Genomic DNA, 15,017 nt, shown 5'->3' on the forward strand with positions numbered 1-15,017 from the left:
AATGGGTACATGAATAAGAAGGGTTTAGAGGGATATGGGCCAAATGCTGGCAAATAGTACTAGGTCAGATTGAGATATCTGGTTGGCGTGAATGAGTTGAAGTAAAGGGTCTGTTTCTGTGTTGTATGGCTCTGATTCTTTTATTCACTGTCACCTCAAATTATATAGCTACTATGATTATAATTGTACAAATAAAATCAAATGCAGACAAATAGTGATGTTATTGCATATAGTTCACAGTAAATACCCAGGTCTATGCCATTTTTAAAAATCATTGACTTTTATTCATCCTCTGCATTTATTGACAAATTTGACTGAACAAAGTTAGAAATAGTAGCCAGTTTAACTTAGGAATAGTCGAGAAATGACAAAACAGAGCAATACATGCATATACTGCATGCAATATGTTTAATTTGGCTATTAGGAGAAATAAAACATACAACTAAAATGTTTGTATGACATGCTAAGTTAAAATATCATTCATCCTTGATCACTGGCACTAATTTGTTTACATTCGGTTGAATTTTTAATAAAAATGTCACAGGAACATGGCTGTCTTCAGAATAAATTTCATAGACAAGGTTTAGTCGTCCAAATGCATGAAAGATAGGGGGAAAAATGAATGATTGGAAAAAATGCACCACTTATAGTTTAAGTCTGAACATAATCCATCAAACAATATCAATTTCATTTGGATAATCTGTTGGTAAACATCAATACAAAATCACTACCGATTTGAGTACATTAAATTAGCATTCCTATAGAGACTTTTTTCTGGGATAAATCTGTTTGTTTAATACTGTCACAATGTTCATGATTGGTATATCATTTTTCTACTTAATGCTTATGTCACAGATCTGTACAATGGTAAGAATTACCACAGCACCAATGTCACTTCAGTAACAGGCTAAGTTTTCTTTTGCCTGAAGAATACATCAAGAGCCCTGATAATTGAAGCTGAAAGTGAAAAACCCGATGCTGAAATTGAGCACTTATTACTATGTTCACAAAATACATTGAACTTACCTTAGTAATGGAAAACAAATTGGGCAACATAGAGCACAATAGGTATACTGAGGATGGACATGATAAATTCATACACTTTTATCAACTTGCCAATTCACACAACACAAATGATAACTCAGTGTGAAGGACTTTACAAATCAACTGAAGGATTCAGCATCTTCATTCTGAATCAGAATCTCCCTTTTCTTCAATCTGACAGGATGCGTTAATTTCTAATACATTAGTTTGTGTTTGGATGCGTGTCATTTGCAACTTTTTCAATAAAAATATAACATTGGATTCATACAGTACATTACATTGCTTACATCAATTGTTCGAGACACAAGTTGAATCACCAAATATATAGTATACTTATATATACCAAATATCCCTTTCTTAAATCATTTTTGTTTAATGTCTCATTTGACTAATGGCTACTGTAGTTCTATGATAGTTACTGCTATTGACTACTACTATGCAATACAAAATAAATCCTTTGGGCACATAAAAAAAAGACAACCAGTGAACAGGATAGATAGAAATATTGACAAGTTTAAAAAAAAGGAAAAACTAAAAGATTATGTCACTTGTAAACCACAGTTCATTCGGAGCCTGCAATAAATAAAGTGTTTCATAAACAGTAACTGCGCTTTGGTGCACAGCAGCTCTGATTAACAATATACATACAAGGACACCAAATATTAGTGCAGAAAATCTTGCATAAATTTAGAGAAGTGACAGCACACTTCCCCTCGAGACTATTGGCTTTTGCTTGATTAAAATACAGACCCGCAGTTTTATGTTACAGCTTGCAGTCTTCAACCGTTATATTAAAATCCTTGTAAGTACAATTTAACTATCATACAGTTCAATCCCTTGCATCCCTCACTTATGTAGTACATCTGATATATATTGCTTGTTATAATGTTAATACAATTATAATATTTCCATTCAGTGCCTTTTACATCCTATAACACTATAACCTGGCAGTCAAGTAGATGTTTAAAATCAAGGCATCTGATTGTAGATTTGACATCCAATTAAACAAGAAAAATATAACTGACTGGATATTTCAAATCGCAACTACAGATTACACACTGTAAGGCTATTGTGTTGTAGGATACAGATGATCTGTACAGGTGATCTGTACATTCTGACACAGAGAAGACTAGTGCCTTTGTAATCTGGGACCCCGATTACATTTGTATCATTACCACAGTGTCTCCGGGTCCTTTGAATAAGTTATTTAAGGCAACAAGCAATGCTAATTTTAAATTATTGCCTTTCACAACATTACTGCTAATGACTTTCTGTAAGTACAAAAACTCTGGTGCACAAGTAGTTGTTCACATCATTAGAATCATGCTTCTAACAGTTTCCTCTTCTGCAGAAGTGAGCAGCATTCCAGTCTCAACACTGTGTACCAGAAATATCTAGATGAGAAAAAATGGTTCATTAACAAATCACTTGAAGGAAATTTATTTGCATCCACACTGTTCATTCTAAGTACTTTCGATCAATGTAGTTTTGTTATTTAATTGTTAAAATACTAGCTATTTACTTGTTGCATATGTCATATAGCCTACGCTCATTATTAAGCAGTTGGGAATTGGGTGCAGATTTTGAAAATTTTTCATAGAATCAGCTTGTAAAACAATGATGGGGCATCTTCCCCACTCTCTAGAACTTTTGGCATTGATTTTGGTCTCCTTCCCACACCGTCCCCCATTAGAATGTACTCTTGGTTTACCCAGTGACTGCTTACTTGCAGTAAGATTGAGCTACACCTTGTGATTGAATTCAACTACTTCCTTCAGGAATTCTGCATATTCCATAGTAGTAACAATATCAGTGCAACAGCAGTCCATGGCTGTTCAACCTCTTGTTCATTCACCTCTGAGCTGGAAAATCCCGCTATATAAGGCTAACCAGGAGCTTAGCTGCTCCAATCCAGGTGACCAATGTGTTTTGAATCTTCAGAGATTTGTTGGAGCACTCAATGGCCTCCTGTACTTCTAGCACTTGGAGAATGGTTACAGGTTGAAGACGTCTAAGGCTGTGTAGCTTTTCAGTAGTAGGACAAGCAACCAATACCAGGAGATAGACAGGGAGCAATTGTAGCTTGTTAGAGAGCAACCCAGAAAAAACAAAACCAGTTCATTTTGATTATTTTCCAGTGGAAATGTAGAAGATTCATCAACATTTTGTTTTCCTTAACTTTACTGGGGTCAAAAATATTGGGCTGGGGATGCATGTCCTCATATTAATAGCTTTGATTCATGTAATGGTTTCCAGGAATGTATCTACCACTTAGAACAGAATATTTCAGCAGTTAAGATATTTCATACAGAATTAGATATTGCTTTCTCTTTTCAGAAGGTACATATAGTTTTGTGTTTGAATCTTTATGGTGCTCATTAAGGTGAGTAATTTCAGTACTATGGCAGAAGGGAACTAGAAACTATTTCTCAAAAAAGAATGTCCAATAATTTGCCTTTTTGATGTATTCACTCAGCTATAGAAACTGAAACAAAAATAACCTCTGTAGGAAGATACACTCTACACAATAAAATAAATTTTTGTACTTAACAAACAGTGTCACATAACAATGCTGAATGCAACACAAACTGTGGTGTATTCAGTCTTATTACAGTTAAGACTAGTAACGCTTTTACTATTTTACCTTCCTTATGTTGAGTGCTTAGTAGATTCCTCGTCTATCGAAACGGCAGCATTCTGATTTGGAACTGAAAATGTTGGGGAAAGAAAATAGCAATGACATGAACATTTTGAGCTTCAGACCATTGTTCTTATTTGGAATCTTGTAAACTAAACACAAGTTAAATTGACAGTTTCCAGTTTTCGGTGAAATTGTCCCATCCACAAACAAAGGGGCCTCAAGAACCCTAGGTAATGAGCCTCCAACTGAGTTATCAAGCAGCTGCCATTGTGGGATGGAGTTCTCTGGGAAGAGGGTAGAACAAAGATCAGTTGGCACTACAAGGGTTCAGAGAATGATTGAAAGCTTCAGGACATGGGATAGTGGTAGTGAAGGAAATTTAGGAAATGTCACAATTAGGTGGAAAGAATTTTGGATCAGTGACCTCAGACAATGGATAGGGATAATCAGGGATAATCAGGAAGAAGAGGAAAAAATCACAGGCCTCAGGACACTGGGACTGGAGACATGGACAGCTAACAAGAGTCTTGCATCCATTCATTCTTCGTCCCTCCCTTACACAATCTTTCCACATTTCAGACATCTTTAACTTATTTCATCATTTCATACTTTAGTCAATGCTTTTGCAATAACTTTTTTAAGCAATGTGTATAATCACTACATGCTTGAAACAACGGTCTCTGCAGGCTCACAGAGTTTTAAACTTTTCAATGCGCAGCAATTGATTTATGGTTTATTAATGTTTCTATGTTACAGTGTCAGACAGAGACTTGAAGGTACTGAAGTGTCAGTAATAATCCTAAAGTCTCGTTTACGATGATAAAGTACTTCTTCTGATATTTGCTTTGCTCCTTACAGAAGTACCCCACTGGCTTCTCTGTTCACAACTCATCATCCTGTAACAAGGCTGCACCTATCCCAAGTCACTAATATCAATGACCCCTTTTAAAAAGGTCTGGAAAATTCTGGGGTGACCAGCATTAGTGTCTTTATTGAGAAGCTGAAGACAATTCTAAAGGCTGATTGGCATTCTGCCGAACTTTCCAATTTTGTTCATTTCCTTAAATTCATCACAGGAATAGCTATTGTGCTGAAATCATGTACAAACTTCTGGTGAAAGGCAGACATTCCTTATGATTTCTTGTTTAATTTTAGGAACAAGAAATTCTTTGAGAGCCTGTACTTCCACTGTATTTGGTAACACCTTTTCTTGTTCAACGACATATCTTAGATAAGTCATTCCTGCTTTAGTGAATTCATTTTATGTTGAATTTATTATTAAACCAGCCATTGCTTAAACAGGTCTACTTATCTCATAAGCACTTCCCATGAGTTACTAAATATAGTGATACCATCTATAAAACTAACAGTTATATATAACAGTTATGACTTGATTCATAAGTCTTTGGAACGTTCCTAGTGTGTTAACCCCTACGGCATTACTCAACAGTGTTATAACCTTTTTGGCAAACAAAAGTGGACTACTCTTTAGCCTTTGATGTTAATGGAATTGCCAGTATCCCTCAGGATATCATTCATAGAAAGGTATGAGAAATTGTCAACCCTACAGGTACAGTCTCTTAACCATAGAACTGGGTACAAAACTGTTTTTGTGACTGCATTTAATTTCCTGTAGTCTATACTGCATTCTGGATCAGAACTGGTAGATCCATCCAATACAGCAACTGACACCACCAGTGAACTCCAGCAGCTTTAGCTGGGTTCATTCCAGTTAATTATCCAGCGCATACTGAATCTCTGCTTCTATATGTCGTTTCACCAGTCCTGATTCTCCTTTGTCCACATCATGCCTAGCATCCAGTAAACAAAAAATAATTTATTAATATGGTAACTTTAGAATGACAAAGGTAAACAATGAGGTAATCTAATTAATATCAATGATTTAAACCAATCTTCTTTGGGCATCATCCCCTCACAGGCAGCCAGATACAGTAAAGGGATAAATTAGAAAGAAAATACAAGAATTGAGGTTGGACGGTTCAATTAAACAGTTTCAAACAATGGACGACAAACCTTTATGTAATACTTGGAAAAAGAAGTTGCTTCCAGGCATGTGTTGTATATCTAATTTCAAAGTCTTCGGTGAATACAAACAATTTCAATAGACTTCCAGGGTCATTTACTTATTTCTTTTCAAGGTTTCTTTTCAAAGAACATTCAATAATTCTTTAACAGGATAGAAAATCAGACAGCATAAAATCAAAGCAGCTAGTCCCAAACCTAATAAAAATCACTCAACACCTGCCAAAAGCCATCAGAACCAGTATTAAAATGATAAGAAATAGGAACTGAGTAGGTCGTGGCCCATTGAGTCTGCTCTGTCATTCAACAGATCATGACTGATCAGACATTCCACATATTCACTTTTTTGCCTTTTCATCATAATCTTTGATTATTCTACTGATCACGAATCTCAGCCCTAAATATTCACAAAGATTCCTACATCTCAGTTCTCTGTGGCATAAAGATCCAAAAGACTGTCAACCCTCAGAAGAAATTCCATCTCATTTCAGTCTTAACTTGGTGCCCCTTTATTCGTGAGACTGTACACTCTGGCCCTATATTCTCTCACTAGGAGGAACATCCTCTCAACATTTATCCTATCAATTCTTCTAAGAATCCTAAATGTTTTAATCCCTCCATATCAAGGATCATCCAAGTGAAACTTCTCTGAACTTACTCCAACAAAATGATATCTTCCCTTAAAAAGGCAACTGGCACCCTGTACAGTAAGAATTCCCTAGTTTTACACTCCAACACTCTTGAAATAAGCATTCCATATAAGAAACAACATTCTATTAACTTTCCTGATCACTGCCTCACCTGGGTGCTAGCTTTCTGTGTTTCATGTATAAGTAGTCCAAGTCCTTTTGTGGTGCAGGCTTCTGCAGATTTCTCCATTTAAAAAGTACTGTTCTTTTGGAAGGGAGAACTTCACATGTTCCCACTCTATTACTCCATTTGCCATCTTCATGCCCACTCTCATAATCTACCAATATCCCTCTAAACTAAAAACAAAGAACTGCGGATGCTGGACATCTGAAACAAAACAGAAAAAGCTGAAGAAACTCAGTAGGTCTGGCAGGGTTTCTTCAGCTATTTCAGTTTCATCTCTAAACTGTTGGCATCATTCTCGCTACTTACCTTTCCATATACATTTGCGTCATTTGCAAATTTGACTACGATGTATTTGCTTCCTTCCATGAAGTTGTTAACATATATTGTAAACAATTGCTGTTGCAGCACTGCAATTTGTGGAACCTCACTGGTTACAAATGAAACCTGAACCTGAGAAAGAAACCCTTGTCCCACTTGCTGTTTCCTGTCCATTATCTAAATCTCTACCCATGCCTCCAACACTATGAACTCTTATGGCTTAACCCTCTGTCAGGTACCTTATCAAATGACCTCTGAAAGTCCAAACATAACATGTACTGTTTTCCCTCTACCCGCTCTGACTGACACTTCCTCAAAAAACTCTAATAAATTAGTGAGACATGATTTCCTTTTCCTGAAGCCAGGTGACGTTGCTGGATTAGATTTTGGTTTTCCAAATGTGCTTCTATTACATTCCTTTTTAAAAAAAAATTCTCTATAGTCAGCTGGTTAACATTGGTCCTTCCTTAATTGACCAAGTCAACATCCAACTAGTTGTCAGCCCTGGACACAGCAACACTCGATGCTGTATCATTCAGTGTGGCTTAGATTAGTACTTCAATTGCATTATCTTCAAGGCCAGTCACCAACAGCAAACATCTGCATTTGATTTACTTTAAAACACACAGATGTTCAAAGTTCAACTAACCCAGCAGTTCCACCAAAAAAAATGAGAAAAATAAAAGAAATGCAGCAAGAGTCTCTACACTTACATGCTCCTGAGAGTCTTTCTAGAAAAGATGAAAATGTAATCCAACATTGATAATTCATTTTTTTGTCTTCAGATATTTCCCTAAATCAAATTTAATGAACCCCTAAGCATATAACCATAAATAAAATGAAAAAAAGCCAGTAGATTCATTTAGAGAATCTCTGGGTTCAGTTATTAAGAAATCTAATGGTTCATAACAATGCTGAGCATTCATAACAGTATACCAATGATACACAGAGGATACATGCAGATGATACACAGTTGACTTCAACTGTTTTATACTCAAACTGATGATGTTCTGAAACACTTTAGACAAAGTTAGAACCTTAAATCAGATTGTATCTCAATTGGTAGTCCATATGAAGAAGTTAGTTTTTCCATAGCTACTTCAGTTGTAATGGTCCTTAAAGAAATAGCTCTGGGAATCAGATGTAATGGTGTTACAGTTATGGGGATATGGTATATGCCCTCCTTTCGTCTTTGATAATCGCTGCGATCCACTAACACTTGACTGAATAGTTATTCAAAAACTGGTAAGGTTATCAAAGCTGCTATTCATTTATTGATGGTTGTGTTTTCCATATTTCCAAATGTTCTGCCACAGGAATGTCACATCTTACACACAATATTTCCTTACAATATCAAAGCAGTAGCACTCTTTGATGAATAACCATCCATTCCTTCTCCACAGGTTCCTCATCAGAAGTCAGCTTTTATTATAAGAGTATTCTGGAACTCCTTCAGCCATAATTTGGAAGTAGCTAAGTGCAGTATTCTTGGAGAGTTGGAGGAGATTAGAGCTGTGAAGAGGTTAGGTTATTTCCAGGAGGGTGGGGTGGGGATGGTGGTGCAGTTTGCACAGCCTGTGCAGGGATTTAAACCAAAATGAATTCCAAACTTTACACATACATAAAACAATGGGGAATGCAAACACTTAGGTGGTTCGTTTCATGACAATTCTTTCTGGTCAAGTGGAAATGTCTTAATTGAAGAATTTATTTATTCTTCATCAGTCTATACTGTGAACAAGCATAGCACTGTGGAAAATATTACTACCTTGGGAACTTTCTTCATCTGATTCCTCATCTATCCAGTGCTGATCAGTGCCTCCTAACAATCGGTTTTGAGATTCGCTCAAAGGTCGTGGAGGAAGTGTCTGTCCATCAGCATTGCTGTGGGGGGTAAAATGTATCAATTAGAACGACAAGTTTTATCAATACAGAAGGGTCAGCATATTAAAACGCTTCAAGAAATTGGAAAAAGAATCATACTTATGCAAAATTACTGGACTTTTCAAAGCACTCCGTAGCCAATGAATACCTTTGAAGCACAGGCATTGATGTGAAATAAGAAATATGGTAGCCAATTCATAAGACATAAGAAATTAGGCCATTCAACCAATCAAGTCTGCTCCAACATTCAATCATGGCTGATAAGTTTCTCAAACCCATTCTTCCATCTTTTCCCCGTAAACTTCGATCCCCTTAACAATCAAGAACCTATCTATCTCTGTCTTAAATATACTCAATGACCTGGCCTCCAAAATCTTCTGTGGCAATGAATTTGATAGATTCACCACTCTGTGGCTGAACAAGTTTCTCCCATCTCCATGCTAAAGAGTCTTCCCTTTATTCTAAGGTTGTGCCCTTAGGTCCTAGTCTCTCCTGCTAATGAAAACATCTTCCCAACATCCTCCCTATCCAGGCATTTCAACATTCTGAAAGTTTCAATCAGATCCCCTTTCATTGTTCTAAACTCTATCAAGTAAAGATCCAGAGTCCACAAACGTTCCTCATATGTTAAGTCTTTCATTCTTGGGATCATTCTCTTGATTCAGGGCTAGTACATCCTTTGAGATATGGGGCCCAAAATCATTCACAATATTCTAAATGTGGTCTGACCAGAGCATTATAAAGCCTCAGAAGTATATCCCTGCTTTTCTATTCTAGTCCTGTTGAAATAAATGCCAATATTGCCCTCCTAACTACCGACTCAACCTACAAGCTAACCTTCAGAGAATCCCGGACGAGGACTCCCAAGTGCCTTTGCACATCAGATTTCTGGATTTTCTCCCCATTTAGAAAATAGTCTATGCCTCTATTCTTCCTTCCAAAGCGCATGACCTCACATTGCATTCCATTTGCCAGTTCTTTGCCCACTCTCCTAACCTGTCCAAATCCTTCCGCACCCTCCCTGCCTCAACACTACCTGTCCTTCTATCCTATCTTTGTAGCATCTGCAAACTTAGCCTGAATGTCCCACGTTCCTTCGTTGTGGTCCCAATACTGACCCTAGCAGAGCACCACTATTCACCACCTGCCATCCTGAGGAGGACCCTTATATTCTCACTCTTTGCTTTCTGCCAGTCATGAATCTTCCATCCATGCTAGTACCTTGCTTCTAACACCATGGGCTCTTATCTTACTCAGCAGCCCTGTGCAGCACCTTGTCAAAGGCCCTCTGGAAGTCCAAGTAGATAACATTCATTAGCCATCCTTTGTCTAACCTGCTTGTTACCTCCTCAAAGAATTCTAACAGATTTGTCAGGCATGACCTCCACTTGATAAAACCATGCTGGCTTTGTCTTCTTTTTAAACTGTGCATTTCCAAATATTCAGAAATCTCATCCTTCACAATGGGCTCCAAAATCTTACCAAGATTGATGCGGAGTTCAGTTCCTCTGCCATTTCTTTGCTCCCCGTTACTCTTTCTCCAGCATTATTTTCCACTAGCCCAATATCCACTTTTACCCCAGTTTCGCCCTTTATATATCTGAAGAAACTCTTGTAATCTTCTTTTATATTGCTGGCTAGCTTACCCTCATATTTAATCTTCTCCCTCCTTATTTCTTTTTTTTAGTGAAAACTGCTTTGAAGAAGAGTCATCTAGACTCAAAATGTTAGCTTCCTCTCTCTCCATGGATGCTTTCTGATCCACTGTGATCTCCAGCATTTCTTGTTTTCAGTGCAGCTAACAGTGTCTGCAGCAATTTATTCCCTTATTTCTTTGTGGTTGTCCTGTATTGGTCTTTTTAGGCTTCCCACTGCCCTTCACCACATTATGCACTTTATCTTTTGCGTTTATGTGGACCCTGACTTTCCCTAGTCAGCCATGGTTGCCTAATGTCCCTGTACCATGTTTCTTTTTCCTAGGGATGTATTTTTGCTGTGTCTCCCAAATAATCCCAGAAACTCCTGCCATTGCTGTTCTGACTTTCCTGCTATGCTCCTCTCCCAGTCAATTCTGGCCAACTCCTCCTTCGTGCCTCCAGAGTTGCCTTTATTTAACTGTAATACCATTACATCTGATTCCAGCTTCTCCCTCTCAAATTGCAGAGTAAATTCTATCACATTATGATCGCTGCCTCCTAAGGGTTCCTTCATCTTAAAATCCCTTATCAAGTCTGCCTCATTGCACATCACTAAATCCAGAATTGCCTGTTTCCTAGTGGGCTCCACCACAAGCTGCTCCAAAATGCCATCTCACAGACATTTCACAAATTTCTCTTCTTGTGATCCACTACCAACCTGACTTTCCCAGTTCACCTGCATATTGAAATTCCCCATGATCACTGTAACCTTGCCTTTCTTACACATCTTTTCTATCTCCTTTTATTTTCTTGTGCCCCACATCCTGACTACTGTTTGGAGGCCTGTACACATAATTCCCAATATGTTTTACCACCTTGCGGTCCCTCAATTCTACTCACACAGGCTGTACATCACCTGACGCTATGTCATTTCTTGCTATTGATTTAATTTCACTTCTTACTAATAAGGGAACTCTCTCTACCAACGCGCCTGTCTTTTTGGTAGGATTATATCCTTGGATATCTAGCTCCCAGTGCTGATTCCCTTGCAGCCATGTCCCTGTGATGCCTACCACATCATACTTGCCAATTTCAATACGTGCCATTTGTTCATTTACCTTATTTTGTATCCTGCATGCATTCAGATACAACACCTTCAGTCTTGTACTTACCGTCCCTCTTCTTGTTGTCATCCCTTTATCCAATGTGCTTGAAGTTAGATTCCTATCCCCTTCCAAACAGTTTATCCTATTTTGTGTTTTGGAGAGTTTAATAACCTGCCTCCTTTTCATTTTTTAAAATATATTTTTCCATACAGTTGAATCCGCCCCCACAGATGTTAACCTGCTGCTTTGGTTCCCATTTGGCATTATACCCTTCCTTTCCCCCACTTTCTAATTTAAAGTCCTGTTGACCTTCCTATTTACCCTTTTCGCTAGAAAATTGGTCCCAGTTTGATTCAGGCAGAGACCATCCCAATGGTACAGATCCCTCCTGTTCCAATACTGATGCCAGTGCCCCACTAAATGGATGTTCAGAACAGGCTTTAACCTGCACATGATTTGATAGAAGACCTGACCACAGTATCTGATGATGTCACAAGTTGATCAAGACTGAAATCTACCACTGTCAGCACTGACTTCTTAGGTTGAATAGTATAACAAATTCAACTGAAAAGTGTCATAGCTTTCAAAGTAAATACCTAATGTAAACTCAGCATTCCAACAATAACTGTCATATAGCATTGCTATATAATTCACATACAACTGATTTTATGACAATGTGAAAAACCACATTAGACAACCCAAAAACTCATGCATTCATGAAGACACAGAAGCTGTTTTAATGTCACAAAGTTTTTTTCAGTCTATTGGTGAACCCTCACCAGAATACAGCAGCATGTGAAAATGGGATGGGTGCTGGTCATCCACTGACTATCCAGTATTAGAAGAAGCTAGTCATTTTATAATGTGCTCTAGATTTCTGGATAAAACAGGATCCAGAAGCCTAGGACAAAACAATAGAGCTTGGCCATGAAGAGTGATACTGGAAGCAGAGTGTTTATCTGACAGTGACTAATGCTGCTAATAGTATTTGGATTTCTGCATGTCAACTGCTTATACGCAACAGTTTGAAAGTTAATTGAAGCGGAGACAGAAAACAGGATTTTCCTGAATGCTGTGGTGTTCTAATTTCATAGTGTGCATCTGTTCTCTTTAACAGGTCCCCTGCCAAGAAGTCAAACTGATTGAGGGGGAACTCTCCTGTAGATTAGATAATCAGTTATACCCAATCCTTAAGTCTGGGGAGCTTTAGGTTGAGTACTAGATGGGAAAGGGAGGAAAATCACAGGACTGCACTCTTGTTTCACCTTTTCACAAGCAGATCTGTAAAAACACATCTCCCCAAGCTGTCTTTACCTTACCAGAAGGGCACAGATTTGCCAAAGGGGAAATAACAGTTAAAAAATAAAAATGAACGTACTAGCTGTACTATTCCTCTATTTTGAAGTTTACAGATCTTGAAGATAGTTGGTAGACAAGATGATCAATAAACATATGGGATACTTTCTTTTATTAGCCAAGACACAGAATACAGGTGGTTATACAAGAACAGTAGGAAATGCTAGTCACTTCATAACTGGAGTACTACGTGCAGTTCTGTTTGCTAAATTATAGGAAGCATGTGTCTGCATGAGATGGGGTGTACAGGAGATTTACCAGAATGCTGCCTGGGCTGGAGGCCATAAGGGAAGATTGGATAGGAAGAGGCTGTTATCCTTGGAGCAGTAAAGACTGAGAGAAGCCCCGAGAGTGTGTGCGCTTTTAGCGGAGAAAAAAAGAAGTGGGAATTAATATTTCTGGCTTGAATATATTCAGGAAGTACACAACTCATTAGTTCTGGCTACATCTCCCCCTACTGTTATTGTCTTGAATTAGTGCATAGCTTGCCTACGCTACATTGAGGATTAATGAGGGATTTGCTGTCACTTTGGGAGCACATAATTAACCATGGAATGGCAAAGAAAAAGGTTTATGAACACCTACGAGTGAAAAGTTATTATAGATGACTTTAACAGGACAAGTCAGTTACCCAAACCTAATTAGGTTCAAATTAAAACAAAAGAACACAAAAAAAGGGTGATGACCGGAAATTACACAATTTTAATTAACACGTGTGTGAAAGTATCAAATAGTGGAAATGATATAGAGACCTCATGTAATGGGTTTCAAGTCTGTTAACAATATGCAGATGTGTCTGGTACAGGGAAAATTCTCCCATGTCCTAAGTGTGCAGAATGGAGAATAAGAGATTTGGAAATACATATATACTGAGTCTTTACAAGTGGAAGTATAGAGGGGGAGAAAATGGGACTCTTGATTTACTATACAGGAGCACTAAAACGAGTAATATTAAATCTGAAACAAGTAACACTAAAACCAAAGGCATCCAAGCTTTTGTTTCTGTTAGTCATGGAATTATTTATTGTGGTGCCCAAAGAAATAGGGGTAGTATAGAAATATCTTTTAATCAACCAATTCAGACATGCCTCCTAGCTCAGAGGTACAGACTCTACCACTGCACCACAATGTGTAGTTTATATGTACTTTACACCTATGCATTATGGATGGTATGATCTGCTTATATTGCACACAAAACACAACTTTTCACTGTACCTAGGTACATGTGACAATAATAAATCAAATCAAAATCAAATATGTTGGTAGTAAAGACCCATGATTGGTTTCCAATAGTTACTTTAATTATTATAACCATAACAACGAGGAAGAAGATGATCCAAATAACGTAAAGCATTGATGCAATCCTCAACTTAAGTTGTACGGGATAAGATGGACTTGTCAATATTCCATTTCAAATACTGGTCTGTTCTAAACGCTGGAATCTTGTGGCTTTTCGCTTCATCAGTTAATTCTGATTTTATGTGAACAGTTTACTAATGGAAAAGCAATTCAATAAGCAGCAAATAGAATTAATCAAAGGAAGCATTCAATTAAAAGATATGTAGAAACAAAGATAATAAATGTACTTTTTGGCAGATTCAGTGTGGTTGACTGAGTTGGGCTGCTCTGGATCTTGACTGACCAGACGAGTTGGATAAGAACACCCATCACCGAGGCTGAAAGATAAAACGTTAAAATACCATACGTATCACCAACAACTATGGTCATTCTAATTGATACAAAGCATACTAGTTTCTTAGAAGAACTGCTGGAAAAATTCAGGAAGCTTGGCAGTATTTGTGAAGATAAGTTAATGGTTCAGGTCCAGAGACCCTTCTTCAGAACAGATACTAACTAGGAAAATGTGACACTTACACTGATGACGTTGGGAGTCGGACAGGTAGAGTCAACGGAGAGGGTGGGAGCGAAAGTTAGGCAGATGCAGGGATGGTTGACAGTAAGCTAGGGAGGGAGAAAAGCTAATAATGGGGATCAAAACAAAATGAAAATGAGTTGACAGTGCTGAAAACAGTGCATGACATGACAGGGCCTTAAGATATAGGGGTGTGGCAAGAACATGTAAGGTAGTGTTGGTGGTGCTATTGACTCATAGGGCTGTAGGATCCCCAAGCGAAAGATGAAATTTGCTTCCAGCTTGCACTGAGCTTTGCT

General features: G+C 37.8%; 1 protein-coding gene across 2 annotated transcripts in view; it reads right to left on the reverse strand.

Annotated features, from left to right (window-relative positions):
* Positions 1 to 269: 269 nt before the first annotated feature.
* The window catches only part of LOC125453322 (palmitoyltransferase ZDHHC20-B-like), a 103,766-nt gene continuing 89,018 nt past the window's right edge, over positions 270 to 15,017 (reverse strand). For both annotated transcript variants that reach the window (XM_048532731.2, XM_048532729.2), the window contains 4 exons: positions 14,432 to 14,521; positions 8,631 to 8,746; positions 3,689 to 3,752; positions 270 to 2,438 (listed from right to left, as the gene is read on the reverse strand). In XM_048532731.2, the coding sequence (XP_048388688.1) occupies positions 3,694 to 3,752; positions 8,631 to 8,746; positions 14,432 to 14,521 (265 nt within the window). In that variant the 3' untranslated portion in view covers positions 270 to 2,438; positions 3,689 to 3,693. The remainder of the gene's footprint in view (positions 2,439 to 3,688; positions 3,753 to 8,630; positions 8,747 to 14,431; positions 14,522 to 15,017) is intronic.

The sequence above is a fragment of the Stegostoma tigrinum genome, chromosome 6 (genome assembly GCF_030684315.1).
Source record: "Stegostoma tigrinum isolate sSteTig4 chromosome 6, sSteTig4.hap1, whole genome shotgun sequence".
Taxonomy (NCBI): domain Eukaryota; kingdom Metazoa; phylum Chordata; class Chondrichthyes; order Orectolobiformes; family Stegostomatidae; genus Stegostoma; species Stegostoma tigrinum.